This window comes from Myripristis murdjan, chromosome 21 (assembly GCF_902150065.1).
Source record: "Myripristis murdjan chromosome 21, fMyrMur1.1, whole genome shotgun sequence".
In the NCBI taxonomy this organism is placed as follows: Eukaryota; Metazoa; Chordata; class Actinopteri; order Holocentriformes; family Holocentridae; genus Myripristis; species Myripristis murdjan.
In genome coordinates this window covers 11440105-11453917 of record NC_044000.1, presented here as the reverse complement: position 1 = coordinate 11453917, position 13813 = coordinate 11440105, and the positions used below count along the sequence as shown (strand labels likewise).

At 41.4% G+C, this 13813-nt stretch overlaps 1 protein-coding gene across 1 annotated transcript; it reads right to left on the bottom strand.

Annotated features, from left to right (window-relative positions):
• Window positions 1-711: 711 nt before the first annotated feature.
• gjc4b (gap junction protein gamma 4b) lies at window positions 712-9489 on the bottom strand. Its single transcript, XM_030081467.1, has 3 exons — window positions 9298-9489; window positions 3572-4751; window positions 712-2257 (listed from the first exon to the last, which is right to left on the bottom strand). The coding sequence occupies exons 2-3, from the start codon at window positions 4716-4718 to the stop codon at window positions 2244-2246; spliced, it is 1161 nt and encodes a 386-aa protein (XP_029937327.1). The 5' UTR covers window positions 4719-4751; window positions 9298-9489; the 3' UTR covers window positions 712-2243.
• Window positions 9490-13813: the final 4324 nt, after the last annotated feature.

Sequence of the window (13813 nt, the reverse complement as noted above, 5' to 3'; positions counted from 1 at the left end):
CATTGCCAGTGTCTCATGGATTCCAAAGTTTACTTGCCGCTTTTGCTATTTTTACACAAAAAACAGGTGCATGCACATAAAATAGAGTTGACCATGTGCCTGGCTCAGGCTTGTAACCACTAGAATCAATATAAGAATCAATGAAGGTCAAAATGTAGCTGCTGCTGTCATTAACTACCTGGAAATATCAAATCCAGCGTGCAGGTCCTCTTCTCTCCTTTTTTGTTATTTTTAATCAGACAAATACCATTTATAGGTGAAAGCCTCCGATTTGTGGCTGGTTTCCTTGAAGAGTGGTATACTGAAGAGAAATTCTTACCAGTTACAACCTAAATTTACAAGCCCTTGGCTGGTGGACATTGTTAATGTCCCGCAAGGAACCTTTAGGCACTTTGATTTCATACTGTGGCAAGAGGAAAAACCCAACAACTGGTCATACTGTAGAGGAGAACTATTCATTTATTCTATCACACATATAGCACGTCTTTTGCAACCACCTCCAATCTCAAATCTGATTCACTTTCCTGGTGCCATTGTGTTTACAAAACTACAAATCAAGGGTCATGGTTTATTTTCTACATGTTTGAGACAAACAACTGTTACCATTTTGGACATGAATCACCAGAGAAAATCTGGTGGGACTGGAACAGTTTGAGTATCACACAACCCAAGTTATATAAGGAACAGACTGAATTCACTACAACAAACTCATTATGTGTTGAAAAGGTTTATTTTAGAAACTAACCACAAAAATACTATCAATACAAAAAGTATCAAAAAGTACAAAAGGCATTTTTTAAAAAATAACTTGAGATGACATTTGAGTTTGCACTCATGGCACTGTGGGTATGATTCAGAATACAAATGGTGGCATCATGGTATAGAGCATTCAAGGCATTTTATGGTCCTATCAAAATGAAAACATTTTCAGCTTTTCAACATTCTGGTGGGACACCAACAGTTCAAATGTGTGTCGATCCAGTAACATTTCCTGGTCAAGGACAATATGAAGCTAATAAGGAACAAAATATCCAAATGCGATGGATTCAATGCCATTTTCATCATTTAAAAAGGGGAAAAAATTAACCGTTTTAAATACACAACAGTTCCTCGGTAATATTGGGATTCAGAGCCATAACAGCAGTGAGCATTATCATTATCATTATTATTTTTTTTTTTTTTTTGCAAACTGAATAATGTCAGCCACAGTGGCAAAAGCCTTTTACCTCAAGAACAAAAATACTCAAAAGCTAACATACACAAAGTATCAAATACATGTTTAAACAATACAAGACAATTTCACAATTTACATGTATTTCAAGCATTATCCAGGTTTTTTTTTTTTTATTCCTTTGGACAAAGGCACCACCAGCATCTTCCAGTTACCATGGCTGGCACCAGACTTGGGAATGGCGACTGCAGTGCTAACATAACCAACGATTTATCAAGGAAAAACAATAGGAAAAAAATGAGTGTGTCACACCTGCACAGCTCACATCAGTCATCAGTCATCAGTCAAGCTGAGGACTTTGTCCAAACTGTTTGAAAATGTCAGTGGACACACGTGGAAGAAAGGTTAAAAAAAAAAAAAAAAAAGTTAACATGTCCCAAAGTCTGTGTCAGTATTACAGAGCCCTCAGTACCTTGTGTTGTCTATGAGTGGTGCCTTGTCCCTTAGCCTATCAGTTCATACTGTATCTACAAGCACTGACTCAGCTGTGGTTCTCTTCCTCACAAAATACAAGACTCAGCCCTTACAGTTTCGTGTGATTTTTGATTTGTTTTTCTTTTGCATCACAGTTGGCCTGGTCTTACCATAACGGAATGGCTGAAAATGGAGTTCCAGTTTAGGTCTAAGGCAAACTTGAGATGCACCTCCTCTGAACTTCCAACAAACATAAAAATGGAACCACTAGTAATCCTAAATCTCAAAATTAAAAAAGGAACGATACAAACAGGATAGCTGCCCTGAGGGAGAAGCATAGATAACAGGTCTTGCTGCACAACGGCAGTTTGTAAGCACTTTGGATCTTTAGACAGGCTGGTGGGTCAAGTATGAATGTATAGGCAATGCTGTTATCCTCCTTTGACTTGATCCTTGACCTTGATCCTGGCCCTAATACTGAAAAGCTTGGGCTGACTTCATCCTCCTCAAGCAAATTCACAAAGACACATTCACAAACATACACATCTCCACGTTTAGATTCCCTTATGTCCTTATTGTCATCTGGGTGGATGAGGACCTAGGCTCTGAGACCTGGGGAGAAACAAGCATCAATGTCAGTAATAAAATTTGTTTTTATACATCCAAATCAATCAAAATATCCTGGGAAGGCAGGGATTACTTTTACATGACAGAATAAACAGCAGCAGGTTCCACTAAAAAATGGTAATGTCAACATTTTATCGAAAACAATAACTCAGCTAATGGGAAGAAAAACTGAAATAATGGTTTTGTGGAAAAAAGGCATGAATTTTCTCCACTTGATGGTTATTGCCAATGAACTGAGGTGTTTATTGAACTGGTTATTGTTACGGAGCTGTTGAGCTGTACAGCAGATTAATAGTCACCAAAGTCCAAAGTGTAACAGTACAGGACAACAATGAGGTTAAAAAGAAGTTTCTAAATTTAAATAGAGGAATATCACAGTGTCCTGAAATGATACATGGCTTAGCTCTCATTCCTTCTTCCTAGCCTTGCATAATGCCAGGAAGTATGAGGAAAATTATCTATTTTAGCAAAGAATTTTCTTCTGTATCTTACTTAACATGGTTATCATTTTAATCTTTCCAGCCTGCAACACACCCATGATTATTATTAATAACATTGATTTTCTATCCCAAAATTGCCTAAATCTACAGTTTACCCGTGGGCCACAATTCAATCAGTGCAACACTAGCCCTGATGGCATAGGTTGTAAAAATTTGGCGACATTTGCTGACTCTCTGGCTCTTCCTTTACAAAAACTATTTCAATATTCACAATGATCTATGGACTCAGTCGTTAGCTGGGTTTCCATCCAAAACGTTTAACATATTTTAAACACAATTAGAAAATTAAATAAAAGAGACTGCAAATGAATGTAGATTTCCGTGAACTATGTCATGTGAACTGTCACACTGTCCCCTGTCACCTCCAAGTTTAAGTTCGGTGGCTCTTACATAGTTCTGTGGCAAGTTAATAGGCTAGTATTTGTCAGATCATCGGTCAGGTGATCCGCTGTTGTGTTTGTTGTCTAACAGGGTTCTCTCCCCAACTCTCCGCTACACCATCGTCATGCAAGTAAAGTATTTCCATCTCTCATTTAGTACATTAACCCTTTTCTTAAAAAGATAAAAACCACCTCAAGCATGCATTAAACCTTTTTGCGAAACTGAAGATGTTTGAGGAATTTTTCTGTTTCACCTTTTCTAATGCGATGATTCAAAATGCCAATAAAATACATTGATAAAAACACAGCTAATTATTTGACTTTGACTAGTAAAGATAGAGGCCTTACTAAAATTTATCAGGAAACTGACAAATAGTTGGGCTGAAACAAATGTAACGTATGAAAAGAAAAATCCTCACCTTTGTCGCACGTGCTGCTCTGCTTCTCCTGGGCAAAGTTTAGTCTGTTCTGCTCCACTGCAGTGCCGTTGGACTCAGGGCTGCTGCTGCGAGATGGGCTGTTCTCCTCGTTCTGGTAGGCCATATCCAGGTGCTGCTGGGCCAGCTTCAGGTGCCTCCGCAGCCTCTCCAGCTCCCGAGACGAAGCCTCATCCCCGAACGACTCACGGCCGGAGTCTCCCAGGTTGTCCCTGAAGCCCATCTTTCCAGGCGGGTCCTTCTTCAGAGCTGTGTGGTAGCCTGGGGGGGCAGACGGTTGGCGGCAGAGGGAGGGTCTCTGGCTGGACAGGGCTGGGTGGCGGGGAGTTGGAGGTCGAGACCGTGGAGCGCAGAAACAGTCGCGAATGCCACTGATACCAAGGTGGATGATCTCCAACACTGTGAAGAGCAGACACAGGGCGCTGACAGCATACATGATGAGAAGAAAGATTGTCTTCTCTGTTGGGCGTGAGACAAAACAGTCAACCGTGTGCGGGCAAGGAGAGCGTGTGCACACATACGACGGCGCCACTTCCAGGCCATACAGGATATACTGGCCAAATAAGAATGAGGCTTCGAAGATGGCACGTGACAGCAGCTGAAACACGTACACCTTCATGAGCCCATCTCGTTTGATACGTCTGCGCCCGTCATGCTTTTTGGTTGGCTTTTCCACCACTTCCTTCTCCTTCTCTGGCTCAATCTCCTCCAGCAGCATGGGGTCCTCCTCACCGTTATCCTCTGCTTCCTCGTAGTCCCGGTTGGTGCCACGGCTCACCATAGGCATCCTCTTCCTCCCTCTCGGCCGGTATTCTTCATCATCCATACGGGCAATCTTATGCATAGCAAAGCCCAGATACATTATTGTGGGGGTGGTGATCATAATCACCTGAAAAACCCAGAAGCGAATGTGCGAGAGCGGCGCAAAGGCATCGTAGCACACATTCTCGCAACCAGGTTGCTGTGTGTTGCAGACAAATTTACTCTGCTCATCATAGTAGATGGACTCTCCCCCGACGGCTGTCAGCACGATGCGGAAGACAATGAGAAGCGTCAGCCAGATTTTGCCTACAAATGTGGAGTGATTGGAAATCTCGTCGAGCAGACGTGTAAGGAAGCTCCAGCTCATTGTGCCTCTGGGATGAGGGGAGGCCTCTCAAATCTGCATGGAAAGACAAGACAGTATTCATATTTAGCTGTCATTCTGAACAGACATGACATTTTAAAAACAGACCTAACATAATATCGGGTCATGGAAAAACTGATATGTACAGTTGGCTTGAAAACAGCGTTTCTTAACAAAATAGACATAACGTATACAGGGCTTGACATTAACCTCCACTAAACTGTTAAATGTGGGCAGAAATCAAGAGTGGTGTGTAAAACCTTCACTCTTACTGGCCACTTTGGTGGGTAGCATTTCCTTTTTTAAGAGAAAAAAAATCACTGTAGTTTACAAAAGGCACCTGAAATAATTAATTTGTGCTTATCTTATTGGTCTTTCCACATCGTCTCACCAGTGACTTGCTCAAATAAATATTATCTACAAACAAATGCATGCTGTTACAATCTCCGCTTATCTTTTGTATTACGTCTTGTTGCGCAGAAGCTTTTGGCTGGTGAAAGTGCAGAGTGGCATAGTAACTTCTGAAAGCCACTAACAACAGTGGTGGGTGTAGCAATTTTAGCTGAAAGCCACTAGGTGGAGACACAACATTAGTGTGAGAATTCCCATGTAAAGGCGGCTCCTCTCACCATTACAAATAGGGCATGCTGAGACAAGGACCCAGGGTAGATTTTGAAAAGCTGCCAACTGTCAAAGAGTGCAGCCACGTAAAGATTGTTATCGAACAGCTGTAAAGTCAAATCCTGTTCTAACCAGACAGTGAGCTGTGGCGTGATGGTCTGATTGAGACAAAGTGACGCAAGCCCTGCTCTGATGCGTCACTATGTGCTCTGAAACTCAACCAGGCAATGTACTGTAGGTTCTCCTTTACAAAAACGCACTAGTTCAAGTACCAGTGAATATCAAGAGTTGTATTCAGCAGTCTGTATGATGTCCTTGCTCATTATGACTGTTTGATATGATTTTTTAACAAATGGGTCATAAAGGATGGCTCAGGATCTTCTCTCCAATGTGAAATGCAAAAGTAGACTTGCCCAGCTGCCTCAGACAGGGCCCTTCAAATTTCATGTAAAGATTTTATTAAGATTGAACAACACAACCACTGAAAAGCACACCAAATATTAGGCTCATATGCTGAGAATAGTTGCACTAATGATAAAAGTAACACTACTGCTACTACAATTAATAATAATAATAAGAGTCAGATGGCGAAGATGAAGACTTGACAGTGGAACACTTCTCAACCAAAGACAGACTCCTGTGGTTTAACACCATTTATGACCAACCTCTTACCAACTTCTGAGGAGTAATTATCCACCACAATAAAACTATGCTACCAGTCTTGTGCTCAGTAAATACACTAGATGCAACAGAGACTGAGCGTTAAAACTCAAAATGATGGCACTGATTCTAACGGATCCATTTGATCACTGCCAAGTTTTAATATTTCTTTACAAGCAAACGAGTTGCATGCTGTAACATGCAACATTTGCCTCAAGGATTTTTCAGGTTTGCCTATATGTTGCTCTAAACCAGTTGTGTCCAACCATGTGCTAAAGAAGACCGACAACTTTTCCTTCTAATCAAACTCTATAGCAGCTATGAAGTACACATGTAGAAGCAGGCAGAGCAACTAATTACTGAAACCACCCGGTGTACTGAGTGGTTGAAAAGAAAACCTGCATGCTCTTGGCCCTGTAACACCGTAAAAACCCAGAGTGATTACCAATATATTGGATAGAGATCTGCTTTTTTTTTCTTATTTAAATACTGGATATCTGCATGTTCATAACTTCCCTCTCCAATATGAAAGAGGCTATTCTCTAGCAACATTGTTTGACAGTATCTGTCTCATGTTATTATTTTGTGTTTGCAATATTTTCTTCATTGATGCATTTATTTAAATGTTTCATTAAAGAGATTTACCACAGGATTCTTGTTTATATTTTGCATTGTGATTTTCAAATTGAAAGATACTTAATATCAGCAAAAAGTACTGTCAATCAGTCTGAATCAGTACTGCTCCTTGCATTGTCAAGAATTTGAGACTTCAAAGGAAACCTCATCATGCTTTCACAAAGAACATAATAGGCTCGTCTACTCCAACACTTGTAGTATACTATTATAATTCCACTGGTGCAGAACTACGCTTCAGAATAATAAATTTACAACATACCAAGAGAAGCGGCCAACAGACAACCCAGCTCTATCTGTAATGAGTGGTATGACAAAAAAAAAAAAAAAAGCCTATGTAGAAGTCTAGAAAAAAAAGAATGTAGGCGATGAAAGGCAATTTATGTCAGGCAGTTCATAAAAAATACATGCACTACAAATCAAGTGACAAATTGTCATCCACTTGTCATGAGAAGAGATCTCCCAAAATGTCAAGGAGTTGTGCTGAGCCTCTGAGCAAGGCACTTCACTGCTGCAGCAGAGATGATTAGTGGCAACAGGCTGGACTGGGCACATCGAAGGAGTGAATGTGTGTTAATTCCAAAGATGTGATACAGAATATTGTTGAGAAAGAGGAGAAGGTCCCTTGATATATAAAGGTTGGATTAAAGCACAGCTGGCACTGAATTTCCATTATGCTGCAAAAATTAAGTCGAAACCAGTCAGTAAATGCTGAAGGACAGACTGGCATCGAAAATTACTCCCTCTATTTACTAAGTGGCTACTCTATCAGATTTTTGGAGGAGCGTATTGATTTTGTGTCTGTGTGTGTCTGATTAGTTTTCACATCACCAACTAGAGTGAGGTACAGCCAATATATTCATACAAAAGAAAATGCAGCATGTTCGCTATACATACTATACATATGAAGAGAGACATTCTCACAGCTGCTCCTTGGAAACAGCTGCAAACACCTGAAAACCAGTTGAGTGACTTTACTAAATGAGCGGGAGCTTGTGGTTTCAATTTGAACATGCATATTGAAAAATATTTACCGCCAATTCTTTGGTCAAATAATTATGGCCCTCCCCTCATGCTGCAGGAGACATCTAAAAAGGAGTAGAAACCAACAACAGGACACTCTGACACTGCTATTGTGGCTTGTTCAAGTAAGGAGCCACTAAGAAAAAATGTAATTTGCCATTAAGATATTTCCCCACCTAAGCAACCTACTGTTTGTATGTGTCACAGTGGTTCAAGAGATTCCCAATGTAGCTGCTTTGTATTTGCATTTAATACAGAAACAGCCACTGAATAAGATGCATCCAATTCTGACTATGTCACAAAAAAACAGGTTATCACAATATCATGTGACCTATAATTGATGTGTGCCTAACCACACATAGATGTACTGAACCGAACAAAACGCCTCTCCGTCTCTGCCAAGAAATGCCGTTACAGCCTCTGAAACTAGACCTCAACACACATGAAAGTTCAGGATTTCATGTCTTGCCTGTTTCCATGTCCCATGAGGGGGGGCACTGGCCTCCCTTTATCTAAGGCACTTAAAACACAGTCCTGCTTCCAAGAAATGAGCAAAATAGAACAAGAGCGAGGCTGGCAGACAGTTACAGCAGCGACTGAGCCCTGCAGAACAGAGAGGCTTTGTGGATCTCACATCTGGGAGACTAGTTATCGTTGTTCCATCCCAAAGCCCTCCGGCTGGGAGGCCCCGGGTTTGGGGAAAATGCCACGACCACAATACCCGAACGAGACGACTGATTTTCATTTTGGGAAACTGTGGGTGCTGAAACATGATGAAAAAAAATAACCAGTTAACCCATGCGTCCTTCATATTACCTGCCAATGTCTGTTTAAATGTTTAAAAAAAAAATGTATGTGTGGAAGGCGTTCTTTATTTTCATGGATTAGAGCTGCCAAAGAGGAAATATTCTATCAATTGCTGCCTCGGCAATCTAATCCAATTGACACAGAAAAGTAAGAAAACAACAACCCATCCTGGTGGCTAATGGAGCACAACGCTCTGCTCCACATGCTTCCCACAGCCATGGGGACTGATGGCATTAATGGTCAAACATTAATCTAACTGTACGGGCAAAGAAGGAAAAATAAGACAAATTAAGCTATGGGATTTATCTTTCCGTGATTCAGAGTTTTTTTTTTTATGTAGTAACGTTACTTCCATGGGGAAAGTAAAAAGGAGCTATCCATGCGTCCCAGCTCCTTGTGCGTTTCTCCATCACCAAACCCAGCCGACATAAAGTCATACTGGAGCTTAAACCAAGACAAAGCAAAAACAATTCGAAACGACAAACCTGTTACGGCGTTTTTAGATATATGACATTACTTGTAATGCTTATAAATCAGTACAGGGCAGGCAGTTTTGAACCTTAATTAACGCGACTTAGCCTGCTGTGGGCTAGGGCGCGAAAACACCCGTAAAAGTTTGCGTTTAAAGAGCATTTTCCTCTGTGGTGTCACGGCCGTGTGTTAATTTTATTACAGCGCCGAAATTAAAACGCCAGTGTCAAAAATGAAGTCGTGCCCCAGCTGCAGCGGTTCAGAGGGAAAACTTGGGCTAGCGCTGCGCTGTTAGCAGAGGCTAAAAGAGCTACGTGGTGATGCTGTACTGGCGTCTGGAGCACGCTTTGTCTGAGGCGTCTTTTACCTTCAAGTGCGACTTCAATCCTCCGTTCCGTCCAACCGCTCCGAAAACTTGTCCTCTCCGGCAGCTTTTCCTTCTTTTCCTCTTTAAAAAAAAGCCCGCTTCAGTATCAACCCATTCAGTTTAGTGTGGGAAGCTTGTGTCCTCCTTCGGTCCAGGGCTGTAATGCGGGGGTGAAGACAAAGAATATTCCCAAATCCCCCCACTATTCTCCTCCCCGTTTCAGCCGGGCACCCCACCCCCTATCTGCGCAGAGAGGAGGAAAACCAAGAAGTCCCAGCATTCCTCGTGCAATCCTTGCCTGGTGTTTTGTCAATAGCTTCTCTGCAGATGAGTGTAATTTATAGGGATTTAATCCAAGATATTAGAGGAGAGCAGGATCCAGTAAAAGCGCGCCATATTCAGCAGCACACATGACAGACAATTAGAAATAAGAAAGAAACTGTGTCTCTTGCTTAATATTACACCTGACTAAATCATGGCACATTTAAACTAAAAAAGTAGTTGTATTGTGAACAACAAAGCCTTATGTCACTGATCTGATTTTATAGACTTGTTGTAACCTGTGTGGAGTCATCCACGATCTGCCCACCCTCGCTCACAGTCAAAATGCCAGCAGTCACATAAGAGTGTGTGAGTTTGTGTGTGCTGTTTGGCAGCTGCCCTATCTCCATAACCTTTTGTCTTTGGTGATGTAAAACAACATTCCCCTTGCTGATAAGTGGCACCTCAGCAGGCATGGCCTTCCCGCCGTGGTTGATGTTCGGAAGTTGTTGCTGTTTGAGACCCTTCCTCCATGTCACTTTCTTTGGCAGTGGCAACGTCGGCGTGAGTGTGTGCTTTTCCTAAGCGTTCAGATGTAAGCCTATTCCCCTGTTTGAACCTAGAGCCACAACAGTAGCACTGAGTCCTTTGCCAGTAATGGGCACACTCCAGAGGATGCCTGGGCACTTAAATGACTTCAAGTGTGCTCTGTCTTTTGGCCATGATTTACACCCTCTCTTAGGGAGTAAAAAGGATCCAGCGGTGTCATGAATTGCCACTCTCCCTGTGTGAATCATGCCCCTTGATAGTCTGAACTCAGCATTGTGCCAAGCAGCTAAACTGCAGATTCCTATTTATGTGAAAAATTGTGTCACTTATCATCTGTGCCATGATATCAGCCTCACTCAATCAAAGGTGAGACCTCAGTTAAGTAGTTGAAATTCCAGTGGGCTTACGCTGCACTTTTCCCAGAAGCTTAAATGAGTTCTGTGTAGTGCCCTGATGAAATGTTGCAAGCATCGAAATAGTCTGGATCGGTCTCCTGCAGCTGTCATTCAAGTTGAGTAATCACATTGTTCTTACTGGATCCCCTAAAATGTGAGTCGTCAGTGCTTCTTTACAACTTAACCACCTCTCTGGACAGAAAATGCCAGCAAAGCAGATCCATGATAATTTCCCAAATTGCCAGAGAAAGGACTTTGCAAAGATCAGGGATAGCTGTGCTTTGTCTCCTCTTTTTGATAGGTGGCCAAGGCTGTCGAAAGCCCATAAAAGCAGCAGTTATTGTTTAATATCTGCTGAAAACAGGGGGGGTCAGTGGAGGAATGTGATGCCCTTCCCCCCGTCTCAGGGTGCAGGGAGGCTCTATTGTGAACCACGAATGCTTTCATTCTTAGGGTGTAATGCAGGGAGCTGAGCACACCGCAGGCCCCAGCAACACAGCCTCATGCTTCCTCAAGACTATGAGCTGAACGACACACCTCTGATTATAATACAGAATGAATAGGTGTGTTTACACCGATATTAATATTCAACAGTTAATAAACAGGTTAATTTTTCATTTTTCACATTTTTAAGCAAAACCCCTGCGATCAAGTGGCATGCATGCTCTTTGATGCTGTTATAATGTAAACATGTCTGAGAAGCTCATATGCTGTAGCTGGGATTTTGAGTTATACTTCTTGAAAAATGCCGTTTGTTTTACCTCTGTGCAGGTTTTCTCATGCAAACATGCAGAATATAGTGTTTATTCATTCACAGAGGTAAGCTTGTGCTTGCACGTGAACATACTCAGAGGTGAAACACCACACTTGTCTGGATTTCTAAGACACGCCTTGTCCATTGCCGCTGGTACAATACTCCTTGTTTGTCCCATGACGCTGCATTTCTCAATATTGCTTTGGCATAACATGTATGACACCATATCTGAGCTCTTGGTGTTGAGCCGCTAATCTAAGCTTGTTTGTGCCTCTTAAAATCAAAGTTTTCTTTCATTTCTATTTGTGATTCTATTCTTATTATATTGCATTATTTCCAATAAGGGGAAGGGCTTTGCTATAGAATTACATGACTTGAGTGCCACAGAACCTGACCCAAAGTGAATCATCTCCTCGTGATGTTTGCTTTTCTCTCTCTCTCTCTCTCTCTCTCACACACACACACACACACACACACACACACACACACTGACATAAACACTCTTTGATGAAAAGAGTCACCCTACAACTGGTTTGTGCCTGAATGCTTGTGCAAGTTCCGCTGAAAGTGCCATCATGTTCCCCCTCAGGCACTTATGGTCAGTTCTCAGCTGGAGGAACTAAAATGTTTCAGGGAACCATAAAGGAGGAAAACAGGCTCCAGAAGTCAGCCTCCTGACATTTGTGATAACTTCACAAAGGATGGCATTGTTTTTACACAGTCTGAGCCACCATACACACATGTCCTATACACACACAGTTCCACAGAATTGCAGTGGCAAGCAGTTTACTTTTTGCATTTGTTTGAGATCTCAGCCAGAGACAAATACACCTTGAATGTTTGCATTTTGTCAGCCACCTTTTGTATAAGACGGTGTCTGTTTACATCCCCATGTAACAAATCCAACAGGTTTGGAACTGCTCTCACCATTAGCCTACATCTTCACTATGTGGTTGAAAACACATGTGCACACACCTGCCATGCTACAGTCACAGTTGGGTTGTTGGGTTTGCAGAGAAGAGGCTTGCTGCATGCCCTTGTTGCTTCCAGCTTTTTCACTTGCATTCTTGAGACAATCTCCTTGCCAACTCTCTGAGATAAATGCACAGGCATGAGAAACATTTTACTGAATGGTATTATGCTCTGGGGTTACCTGGCAACACTCCAAAATGACTTTTAAAAAAAATGACCAGCCAGCTCATGGCGATGGACCAGGCTGGAATTATTTTCTCCTGCTACTGGGTTGTCAGTTGTGAAACTAGTCGCCGTACATATGTCAAATCCTGTTTTTTCATTCTGTAGAAAACAATTTTATCAAGCATCCATACCTCTGTGAAGGCACTGTTGCCTTCAGTTACAAAAAAGAAAGAAAAAAAAAACAAGAAAAGAATGTAGAAAACCCACTGAGTCTTATATAATGACTTTCATAATGTCAGGTAGCAAATATTACTTGCACCTGTAAGACTTTTGGCAATTATACCCCGGAACATACTACAGTAATTAAGTTCAGCAGTAAACTAAGCGCACACTGTTACATTTTCATTCACAGTACTACAGGGAAGTTGAGTTTCCTGCCAGCAAGACTAATGCTTTCCATCTGTGTGTTGTTTAGTAGTGTGTGTGTGTGTGTGTTACAGTGTCTTTCTAACTTCAGAGGTTAATACATTTAGAAAGATTTAACTTGTGTCATGAGTTTCACACAACATGCAGACATAGAAAGTACAGCGCATCAGAATAACACATACAACGCGGAGTAAATAACACATTCCAGTCTACAGATAAATCATTCAACACTTAATATACTCTAGGCATATAGTGTGTTATCATTTGTTTTCCTCAACTTTGGATAAGTTGCATATGCATATCTAAAAAACTGGAATCTGTTGGAATCTGTGTTTTCACAACTGAAACTCTGAAAACTGAAGACGCCTGTGAACAGACACCTAGATTTTGCTTAATGCTGATTCAGAGATACTGCCCAGCTGTATAAGTCAGCAATGCAAACCTTGGCAAGCGTTTGCAACGAAAGAGCTAATATGAGATTTATTCCAATGCAAGATGACATCACAGGAGCAAACCGACTCCTATTTGAACACAATGACAACTTGCATGAAAATAAGTAGATTATGGGTAGATTATTAACTATGAGTCATCGTAAGACCTTTGCAAACAAAATATTTTATGTGTTTACTGTCTGAGGAATTTCAGGTTTTTCATTTTCCTCTTTTTTTTCCTTCATAAATGTATATATTTCACATTTTGGAATAAATCCAAATACCTAAGTGTTGAGAAACAAAGAAAATAGTTCATGAAGTTATTTCTCATTGACAACTAAATTTGCTTGGGCAAAGATACAGTCTTTACACCTGCAATGCATGTACATTGTGCCAAGCACTATCGTGAACTACTGTATGTCTGCGGAGTGACATTGGAGTTCAAATGCTAATTAATGTCTTTGCAGCTTCAATGCCTAGAAGTGCGCCACTTCTATGGAAATCCCGCCTGTCACCCCATTTCTAGGACAGTCCATCAGGGGGGCAGCCTGACTAGGCAAGGG